The 11,052-nt window shown below is 35.6% G+C and overlaps 1 protein-coding gene across 1 annotated transcript; it reads right to left on the bottom strand.

Annotated features, from left to right (window-relative positions):
* Positions 1-757: 757 nt before the first annotated feature.
* Positions 758-6,080, bottom strand: LOC109011592 (metal tolerance protein C2). The gene is made up of 10 exons (XM_018992858.2): positions 5,372-6,080; positions 4,734-4,842; positions 4,363-4,402; positions 3,524-3,600; positions 2,726-2,814; positions 1,920-1,989; positions 1,792-1,830; positions 1,436-1,586; positions 1,258-1,347; positions 758-1,140 (listed from the first exon to the last, which is right to left on the bottom strand). Exons 1-10 carry the CDS (start codon positions 5,805-5,807, stop codon positions 1,039-1,041), a joined length of 1,203 nt encoding a protein of 400 aa, XP_018848403.1. The 5' UTR covers positions 5,808-6,080; the 3' UTR covers positions 758-1,038.
* Between the last annotated feature and the right edge of the window lie 4,972 nt (positions 6,081-11,052).

The following is an 11,052-nucleotide window of genomic DNA, read 5'->3' as shown; positions in this document are numbered from 1 at the left end:
TGTTGCGAGTTTTTGTAAATTTGGCGGAATATGTTAGTCTTTAACAAAGTCATCCTCAAATAGACAAACTTTATAAAAGATTTTTGTAAAAATAATAGATCTACTAATAAAAAAATAATTTTGTTTACACTTTTTTTTTTAAGTAAAATCCACTTTTTTTTTTTATAAGGATTTACATGACACGTTATTTGAGACTTGTAAACATCATTTCTTTCTTTTAAGTACCATATCAGTCCAGTAATTTTTTACATTTTTCTAAAAGGAGAATGAAAATCTTTGTAGTATTTATAGTTCTTGGGTAAAATAATGAGATGCGTTTTTATTATTTTTGTAAAAGTAGATGGAAAAAGGTGAATCCTGGATTAAATCTTTGAGATATGTTTTTAGTATTGAAATTTGTAAAACTGGGTAGTTCGATTTATTTATTTATTTTGGGTTTCAAATTCAATTTAACAGATCCAAATTTATTTACTCAATACCGATTAAAACGAAGCATGAATGGGGGACTGGAAAGAATCACAGGGAGAAAACATCATTTATGTAATTTTTTATTAAAAAAAAAAAAACTGAAAGTATAATAATTGAAAGAACCGAGATACTGACAAAAATACCCTAAAATCAAATGCCGGCATCACATCCTCGTCCATGCACAGAGGTAGCGGGGTTTGGCCGATACTTGTCTGTCAATTCATGGAGGAAATTTCATTTCAGATACCATTTTCTCCATATAACACGCCACCATCCTTAGTTCCACATCTTCCTAAAGCACTGAAATTCATTTTACTGATCCAAGGTGATCTCTCTAAGTGATGTACCCAACAAGACAACCACGAATACGCAGAGAAACGTGACTATACTCTCCGAATAATTGAAATGAACCATATCACAAAAAGTTGTTATCCCACAACACTCGTCATTTACACTGCTCTTCTAATGGCAACACATCCCTCTGCCATGAATAACACGACAAGAAAATATCCGAATGATGAATCTGCAATTATTCTCACTTATAAACCAGAAACAAGAACATCCAAAAGCTCAGACGTCATCAGTTTGCACTGTCAAGTTCTGTACGCCTAGATCATGGTACAAACCATGCACAAATTGTAGTGTGGTGCGATCATCCATCCCTTTTTTCACCTGCAATTAATCATCCCCCAAAAAGAAACCACTAAATTATAGATATTCAAACATTTAGTGAGATACTACAGGAAAACCAAATCGATGCCAGAAGACAGATTACATTAAAAAACACACCTGTATTGAGACAGAGCCAACAACATGACCAGGGACAAATTCCCAAAAACGTGCTTGAGCAATTTCCACTACATCTTCACGGGCAGTTATCTGATCACAAAAAAATAAAATAAAATAAAACACCAATAAAAACTGTTCTCTTTCCTCATGTGCATCCATCTAAAAGCCTTTAAATCACCTGTCTCCAGCATTTGCTCAATGCTGAAGTTGGAATGCGAGGTGGTGCCATTTGAAGCAAGATACCTCCACTCGCTTTAAAAAGTGGCATGACAAGCATGAAGACAGCAACTGAAACTAGTCCCAAACACAATACTTCTGCATTCTGAACCCTGAAAAGCAGGAAAGTAAGTTATAAAAGGAACTGGAGTTGGGGGTGAAAGATACCATAACATCTTTGGCAATCCCCCCCCCCCAAAAAAAAAAAATTTAAAAACACGGGAGCGGGATACCATTTGGGAGACTTATTTTGAAGCTAGGGGAAAGTGATGGGGATTACCAAAAAAAAAAAAAAACTGGACATGAAGCATTCATTACCCGAGGGACAAAAGCCAAGATGCCAATATCAAGCCAGCGCTGAAAAACAAGTGGAGCACACAGCTTAAGATGCCTGTACATAAAATGAGGAGAGAGAGAGAGAGAGAGAGAGAGAGAGCACATCGTACCTGCGAATGGAATCTGCAAGAACATGAAGGCAAACTGAATGGTAGTTCATATCTTCTGCATTTCTGTACACTGCAAGCAAGTGCTATAAGAAGACTATCTGGGAGAAAAAGGCTCATATATAAATTGATATTATGGAGTCTTTTCCTCGCACTAATAAATCCCTCTAATGATAATTCTCATTAAAATACTACATATCCCATGCAGACAATGGAGTTAGCAGGGAGTAAATATTATTTCAGGGTTACACTTTCAGCTCGTCCCTCTCAATATCTTCACCATTGCCTGTATGATAATTCTCTCTCCAAGGATAAAAAAATTAATAAAATTAGGGTATCCTTTTTTTTTTTTTTGATAAGTAAAAAACAAATTAGGGTATTCTTAGAACTCCTAACAACATAATTACCCAAATATCAATGGTAAAGCATGGACAGGAATCAAATAGATGGTCAAACTACATAAGAACAGACCTATTGAAGACACAGAGGCATGCATATGGAACTGTTTGGTTCATTTAAACGCCCATGTCATACACTTTGTACCAGTCTCAAACCAAAACACACAGCATATAATGGTTCCAAGAATAAATGCTAGTTTATGTATGCCAGAGACACAGCATAGAGTTTTTTGAACCTATCACATTGATACACAGGCAAATATAATTAAAGTTATAACATCACAACAAAGCACATAAATATTTAATAATATAAACACGAAAATTCTTATGGGAATATATGCATCTCTATGTAACTAAGACAAACTGAACCAGTATGGCTCAAGTAATAAACAACTTAAACTGTAGACTTACCAAGGTTTATGCGAGCATAATTCCGGAAGAACCAAACACCAATAAGATTCACCAATAAATTTGTCACCGCCGAAACAATTAAGTAATGCCTATGAGCAAACGATGATATAGCAGCCATTATAGAAAGAACAAAATAGAAGAGAAAAACAGAAGCAGGAAAAATAAGGATGAATATCAGTAAGCAACCATTGGATCACGAGACATTCCAAAATAAAATCATGTGATGATGATCAAAATGAAAAATGACTACAAGTTGATAGTAATATCACGACAAAATCACTGCAACAATTCCATAGAAAGAGATTACATTATTCTGTATCAGTGTATCTAAAGACAAGCTACATCACATTTCAATATTGCATAAATTTTGACCTATAAAAAAATAAAAATAAAAATAAAAAACACTATTGCAGAAATTTTGAACAATAATGGAATGAAAGTGAAGATGTCCTGGCAGAACATGAATTAGCGTAAAAGGGCTCTCAAATGCCTCATCTGTTTTTCTCAAAAAAAATCAAATGCCTCATCTGTTAAACTAAAGAGCCCTAAAAGACAGTAAACCACATCATTCGAGTTATATGAGTTCACACCAGATGATTTAAGGGAAAAAATGGATATAAAACCTATGGTCAGAACCTAGTAACTACATACACATTAGCTGATATAAAAACGTCATACAAAGATAACTAAATTCTCCAATAACCCAGTGCAATAAAGATTATTAAATAAAATAGACCATCTGGATCATTCAAAGTCTGCATGATACTTATAAAAAAAAAATCCGCATGATCAACTTACTTGTGCTCAGACTCATCTTGGATGAAAGCATGAAGTCCTTCCACAGCTAAGGAGAATGACATAAACAAAAGAAACAGCTGTCTAAACAAGCAGCAGAATTGAAGTATCCGCATGTTAGCCAAAATAATGTGTCAGTATTAATAGTTTAGGATGCAAAGTGCAAAATGCCTAGTAGTTAGTGGGTGTCAAGTGTATTTTTCTTTCATAAATTGATTAATATTTTGATGCCAATTCAATTTTAAAAAATAATATGAAATTTAATATGTGTGTGTGAGAGAGAGACGGACAGAGGAAAGAACAACAAAGGAGACTTCTTCATGAAGACAGAAACTGGGAACAACCAAATATCTGCCTAAAAGGAAACTTACTATGGCATATACTATCATTGCTGTGATTTTCTTTTTAAAAAAAATCAAACATAAGTACATGTTATGTGAAAAGACTTCCACCACTTGTATACGACCCATGTACTTGGGCTATGCCTTACCTTTTTTAATAAAATTATTGTTTACCTATCAAAGAAGAAATGATTTCCAGATTTGTTTCATTAAATCTCCACCTCTTTCCATTCTAAATCAAATTTAATAATATAAAACGCGCTCAAAACACAAACTTAGCATTTAGGACAGACAGGAAATATTCAAAGATGATGGCGGCTTTGGAATATTACAGAAATTTAAAATCAGTATCAGTGCCCAAAATAGAGTCAACATGATTCAGAAATTGAAGTGCCCTCGATACTTTGATTTTACAAAGCATCATATTAGGTCATAATGATTTTCTTTTTCTCATATGATTATGCAATAATAGCGATGAAATGGGTGATGCCAGATACTTACAGCATTTGTAAAAGCAGACAATGCTTCTAGCCTCTTGTACCTGAAATAGAGAAGAAGTACGAATATTCAAACTCATGCCTATAAACATTATTAGTAGTTTAAATGAAATCATGTGAACACAATCTAATGCATTTCCAGAATATACATATTTCCCGGGGAGACAAGGATTTTGGGATGAAAGAGAGTTTTTTTTTTTTTACAAGAGAGAGAGTGAACTGTTATAATAATAAAAAAAACAACTAGAAACGACAACCCAAATGAAGAACTAGAGCAATGTAAATTGACAAAGTGACAAAATTGTATTTATTCAACCAAATTCAAAGATAAATCCGGTTTCATTTTATTGCAATGAGGACAGTTTCTTATCTCACCCATAAGTGTAAACTCTATCAGGCTGTTTTCTTGAGGTAGCCATTGCAAACAATGAAAATGTCAATAGGCCACAGCCAAATGTTAAATGAAAGGCGTCGGAGACTAAACCTGAGAAGACACCGGCAACCAACACAAAAGTACATTAATATTAAAAAAAAAAAACACGGGGAAAACTTAGAGGTAAAGTCATAAACTAAAAGAGAATAACGAAATTTCAAATCAGCAGATATTATCACTCCAATAAAGCTTACTAACTAGTTGTATTCCAATTTACGGACCCAAAAAAAGGATCAAGTTACCAAGTATATATGAAACAATTATGCTTACAGTAAATAATAGCTTTTGCGATACTTGGATTAGGGATGTGAAGGTTAACCGACTCTTGAAAGGTATCCTCCCTCTTGAAAGGACCCAAATTCGTGGAAACAAAAGAAGTGAGCTGCCGAGTAGCGACAGAAGAACCCAAATTGTGGTTTTATTTTACTTCCCCTATGTCTTCTAACTGGGGTTTTAGGCAAAAGGAAAATCAAAGCTTATAGGATCATGATATACACGTATCGAGTGTGTAAATAATCCGCTATAGAACGCAGAATAATCATATAGAAATCACAATACGAAGGCAACGAGGGGTTCTCACCTACACGGCCCGTAAACAGCCCGATAACTAACTCTGCGGTTGAATACGCCACGTTAAGCGAAATCATCACGAACAATCTCTTCATGTACCTGTTTCCGGACCTCATGATCCGCAAAATCGAAAATACAAACGACAAAAACGAGAATTTCTGGGCCGATCCGTTTCCTTCACCAGAATACTTATTGCTTTCATCTAAAGAGTAGAAGGGCCCAGTCGGAATGTCTATGCTCGAAACGCTCCGAGCAAGCAGAGGCTTTTCCGGGTCGTTCAGATTGATCGAAACCGGCGTGTGAGGCTCCCGCGCTTGGTCAAATGAAGCTTGGCGCGAAAACGCCAATCTCCGATCGCTCACGCTGAGACCGAAACCCGCGTTCCATGAATTCTGGGACTCTTTCTCTGATGGCTGATAATACTTGAATGAATCGCTCTTCTCCATTCTGACACCCCCAAAATCCGATTTTCAGACCCAAAACCCCTTTTTTTTGCAAGAACAAGAAAACCCTAATTCACGATCAGACTTGAATTAGCCTTCAAATTATACCGACCAACATGAAAAGGGCAGAGGCTTAACGAAAGAGCAAAAAATCTAATTTAAAACCATATTAGCTTCAAACGAAAGACTCGAAATGACCCAAATTGCACGCTGACGTTGAAATCGAGGCTCGCGAAGACTCTGAGCCAAGTAAACGAGCAAACCTCGTTGCATGTTTTGAATCGTTCCGAGTCGTCAGATTAAGGCCCGTTTGGTTACTATTAATTCACTTCACTCTAATTTTAAGCTGAATCTAATATTTAAATACTTAACTTTTAAATTATTAAATTTATCTTAATCAAAAATCTCATTACATGTGAAACTCACAATCTTTTTCAACTTAACATATTTTTATACGTAGGACCCACAATCATTTTTAATTTTCTATAAATAGTATTGAACTTATCTGAACATTCAAACACACTTAAACTCATTTTAAATAGATTCCATATAACTCACTCTATCTATTTAACTCACTACAACATCCAAATGCAACCAATAGTTAATGTGTCTCCCCTGAAAATACTGGGCAACACAAAATTTTATTATTCATCATTTTCACATATCATATATCATATATCAAATTTATTATTTTTTTATTTTTAAACTAATTAAATTCTCTTAGTCATTATTTATACACTATACATTTAATAAAAGAATAAATTTAAAAATTATATACAGTGTATAGTATAAATATAATGAGTAGGATTTTTCAAGCAACAAATACGCCAAAAAATACTTTTGGTTAAAATAAAAAAATAATAATAATAAAAAAAGACCAAAACACCAAGAATATAATTGTATAAAGAAAATATCAGACATTTTTATTCAGTTATTATTTTTGTGCACAAATTATTTTCTGTTAATGAACAAGTTTTTGTGCTAGTCACAGATGAGAACATTTTTATGTTTCAATCTAAAAAAGAGAAGATTTTTTTTTTTTTTTTTAACTCTCATTCATTTATAACTTTCACTATTACAAATACATCAAACAGCTAGGACGATTTTCTATGTCCACAATACATTCTGTTTGACATAGAGCATCCCTGCCTAACCTGTGTGCCATTACATTGCCTTCCCGACATATGTGAAAGAAGCTACAATTTTCATATCTCGCCATGGTTGTCTGGATATTAGACATTAGCATTCCAAAATAGCTTTCATCCTTACTCTGATGCTGAATTGCATTAACAACTATTTTGGAATCCCATTCTAATATTGCTTTTTTCATTCCCAAGTCAAGACCAAAATTGATTGCTTTAAGAGCTGCAGTTACCTCTGCTAGTAGGGCTGCAACCCAATACCATCCAAGCGGGTATGGACCCGGTCTGACCCGACCCGCTACTATTTGCACGCCAAACCGGTCCGACCCGACCCGTAATGTACGGGTCGGTTCGGGTTTTCGGTTTTCCCTTTTTTAATTTCAAAACCTTGGTGACCTATCTTCATCTGATTTTTCTCTGCAACCTACTTTTTTATTTTGAGAGTGAAGAATGAAGGACGCTGATAATAACCCAAGAAATCCCAGCGATGTATAAAGAGAAGATGAAGGAAGTGAAGGGTTGGGCTTCATTTGTCAAACCCCATCGTTAATCAAGGATTATGGCTCATGGTCAGTGAGTTGTCATTAATTTGTGTTGCGTGATTGTGTGTTTATCTCTATTTTTGCTTAAATTTTTAGGATATGATCAATCTGCAGTTTGAAAAGCCATGAAATGCCACAATCGAGCATTACCCAGATTGATCCCTCCACCCCTTTTGAAAATCCTCTCAAAGGACTCAGCAGTAGATGATAAGAAAATCTCACTGTTTATGCAAGTGATTTTGGTCGCATTCTGTCAGACCCAAGCATAAAACTTAAATCTTACCGAGAGAGAGAGAGAGAGAGAGAGAGAGAGAGAGCGCACCTTTGTGAGTCTGTGATGACCTCTGCGACCGACGACGGCGAACGGCGACGGATAACGGCGATAGGGACTAGGGTTTCCGCAGTGGAGAGAAGAGTGTTTTCGTCTTCAGCATCTTCAGCATCTTCAGTTGTGTTTTCGTCTTCAGCGTCTTCAGTTTAGTGTGTTTTCGTCTTTAGCGTCTTCAGTTCAGTGTGTTTTCGTCTTCGGTAATCGGTTTCGACGGATTCGACGGGTTGATTTATCTAAAACCCGTTATCATACATTTGACCCGCCGAACCCGCCTTTCACGGATTGGGGATGTCGGTTCTTTCGGACGGATAGGGCTTACGGCCCATTCTGCACAGCCCTATCTACTAGGAGTGGATCTGAAAATGCTTCATGTTACATCCTCAGTTGCCAAAAAATTCCCTTGCTCGTCTCTTACAGCAACTCTTATACCTATTTTACATTGCTTTGAGTCAACAGCTACATCCCAGTTTATTTTACAAAAACCTTGAGGTGGACATTCCCAAGTAACACTCCTATTGCTTCTTGTTAACACCTGAGCATCCGCATCAGTAATTGATATAGCTAAGTCAGACAACATGCTTTTAACTCTGAACATCACATTCTTTGGATCACTAAGGACATTGTTGAAAACAAACTCATTTCACCTCTTCCATATGTTCCAGAAAATTAAAGATAATTCTGTCAATTCTTCCCTGTTAAGTCTCTAGAATAATTCATGCATAAGTTCCTTAAAGCTGTTGCAAGATAACTTTGATTTCTGAATTTTTCTCAAACTTAGACTCAAAATATCTGTTGCAGAAGCACACTCCCATAATATATGTTCTGTCGTTTCTTGGTCTCTAAGACACATAGGACAGCTTGAGTCTTGGATAATATTTTCTTGCATAAATTGACCCTGGTAGGCAGAATATCTCTACATGCTCTCCACAAAAAATTCTTGGTTGCTGGAGGTATTGCAAGTTTTCATAATCCGGTCCATTCCTCATGATGAGAAGTCTGTTTTGAGCTTTGGCCCTTCTTCCTTTCCTGCAATTCCCTTTGTAAATGATATGCAGTTTTAACTGTAAACTCCCCCTTTGCATTGTCCCTCCATATCAGTTTGTCTTGCTGATTATGTAGACTAATAGGGATTTGAATTATAAGTCCAGCTTCTATACTATTAAAAACTGTTTGAACAAGAGACTTGTTCCATTCTTTTGTACCTGAGTAGATAAGGGCCTCCACTTTAGCATTTCTTCCCAACACATCCTGACCAAACTGAGGTTTATAAGTAATTGGTCGAGGTAACCAAGAATCTCTCCAGATTCTGACTAAATGGCCATTACCAATTCTCCAAATTGTGCCTTCTTTAAGTAGTTCTCTTGCAGATAATATACTTCTCCATATGTAGGATGGATTGTTTGCAAGTTTAGCATTGAAGAAGTCTGAATGAGGATAGTATTTGACCTTTAGAACTCTAGATGCTAGAGAATTTGGGTTTTTAATAAGCCTCCAACCCTGCTTGGCCAGCAAAGCAGTGTTAAAATTTTCAAAGTCTCTAAACCAAGTCCTCCAATGCCTTTTGACTGACCCATTTGAGTCCAACTCAGCTTTCTCTCCTGTTTTACCTGACCCCACCAATAGTTCTTCATCAGTCTATTTAATTGCTTCAACAATCCTTTAAGAAATTTAAAAAGTCCCATTGAGCATGTAGGAATGGATTGAATCACAGACTTAATCAGAATTTCCCTTCCTGCTTGTGACAAAAACTTCATTTTCCAATTATTCAGTTTCCAACTTACTTTATCAATAACTGATTTGAAATTCTTACTTCTTGATTTGCCTATCAAAGCTGGAAGGCCAAGATATCTATCATACGGATTTGTAATCCTAACCCCTGCAATACTTGTGATTATGTCCTTTCTAGAAAGGTTTGTGTTTTTACTAAAGTAAAGGGAGGACTTTTCTTTATTAAGTCTCTATCCTGAAGCAGTTTCATATTGATTAACAAGGTAAAGTAACCTGCTCCATTCTAAGGGAGAAGCTTTGCAAAATAACATACTATCATCTGTAAAAAACAGATGGCTTATATGAACCTGACCTCTGCCCAGTGGAATTCCAATGATCATCCTCTTCTCTTCTGCCTTTGTGAGCATTTGACTTAAGGTTTCTGAGTACAAAATAAAAAGATAGAGTGAAAGTGGGTCACCCTGTCTAATGCCTCTGGTTGGGATAAAAACTGGTTGTGGGGTTCCATTCATAAGAAGAGAATAAGAAACAGTTGTAACACAATTAAGAATTAAATCAATCCATCTCCTTTGAAACCCCATCCTTAACATCATAGCTTCAATAAATGTCCACTCTAATCTGTCATAAGCCTTACTCATATCGAGCTTGAGGGCCATATATCCAGTTGACCCCTTCATTTTACATTGCATGGTATGCAAGGCTTCAAAAGCAACAACTATATTATTAGCTATCAATCTTCCTGGCACAAATGCACTTTGTGTTTGGGATATAATATTAGGTAAGATGCCCTTCATTATGTTAGCTAGAACTTTGGCCATAATTTTGTATAAAACATTACACAAACTTATTGGCCTAAATTCTGAAACAGTTGTAGGATTTTTAGTTTTTGGAATCAAAACTATAAAAGTCTTGTTGATAGAACTATCCCACCTGTTATTGTTCAAAGCCTTTGTAACTACTTCACATAACTCCTTACCAATACTATCACAATGTTGTTGGAAGAAACCAGCAGAAAAACCATCTGAACCTGGAGAACTAAATGGATTCATACTAAAAACAGCTGCTTTGATCTCTGAAATATCAAAATCTTTTGAAAGCATATTGTTCATCTCTTATGTGATCAATGTTGGCATATCCTCCAGACATTGTGACTATCCTAGTGGAGTAGAAGTTGCAAACAGATTAATGAAAAATTCCTGAAATGTATGATTGATATCTTATGCAGATATATGAATATGCCCCTCTCCACCAGTAATACTATTAATGGCATTATTCTTCTTTCTCTGATTAGCACACATATGGAAATATCTGGTGTTTCTATCCTCCTCTCTAAGCTATTTATGTTTTGATCTTTGTTTCCACTCTAGATCCTCTTGCTCCAGCTGCAAGTTAACATTTCTTTGAATCTGTTTGATTTCTTCTTGATCTACTCCTGTATTTATTTCTTGTAACTATTGCACTTTGTTAATCTGACTTTCAATTGTTTGTTTGGACTGCTTCTCTTG

The sequence above is a fragment of the Juglans regia genome, chromosome 3 (genome assembly GCF_001411555.2).
Source record: "Juglans regia cultivar Chandler chromosome 3, Walnut 2.0, whole genome shotgun sequence".
Lineage (NCBI taxonomy): Eukaryota > Viridiplantae > Streptophyta > Magnoliopsida > Fagales > Juglandaceae > Juglans > Juglans regia.
Note: the sequence above shows the minus strand (reverse complement) of the source record. Positions and strands in the feature narration are given on the sequence as shown.

Bases quoted from the DNA above. Each gene is read 5' to 3' on its own strand.
- LOC109011592 (XM_018992858.2), bottom strand. From the start codon at position 5,807: ATGGAGAAGAGCGATTCATTCAAGTATTATCAGCCATCAGAGAAAGAG. The intron at 4,403-4,733 runs GTGAGATAAGAA...TCTCTATTTCAG, and splicing joins GATAGAGTTTACACTTATGG to GTACAAGAGGCTAGAAGCAT. The intron at 3,601-4,362 runs GTAAGTATCTGG...TTGTTTAGACAG, and splicing joins TGTCTGCTTTTACAAATGCT to CTGTTTCTTTTGTTTATGTC.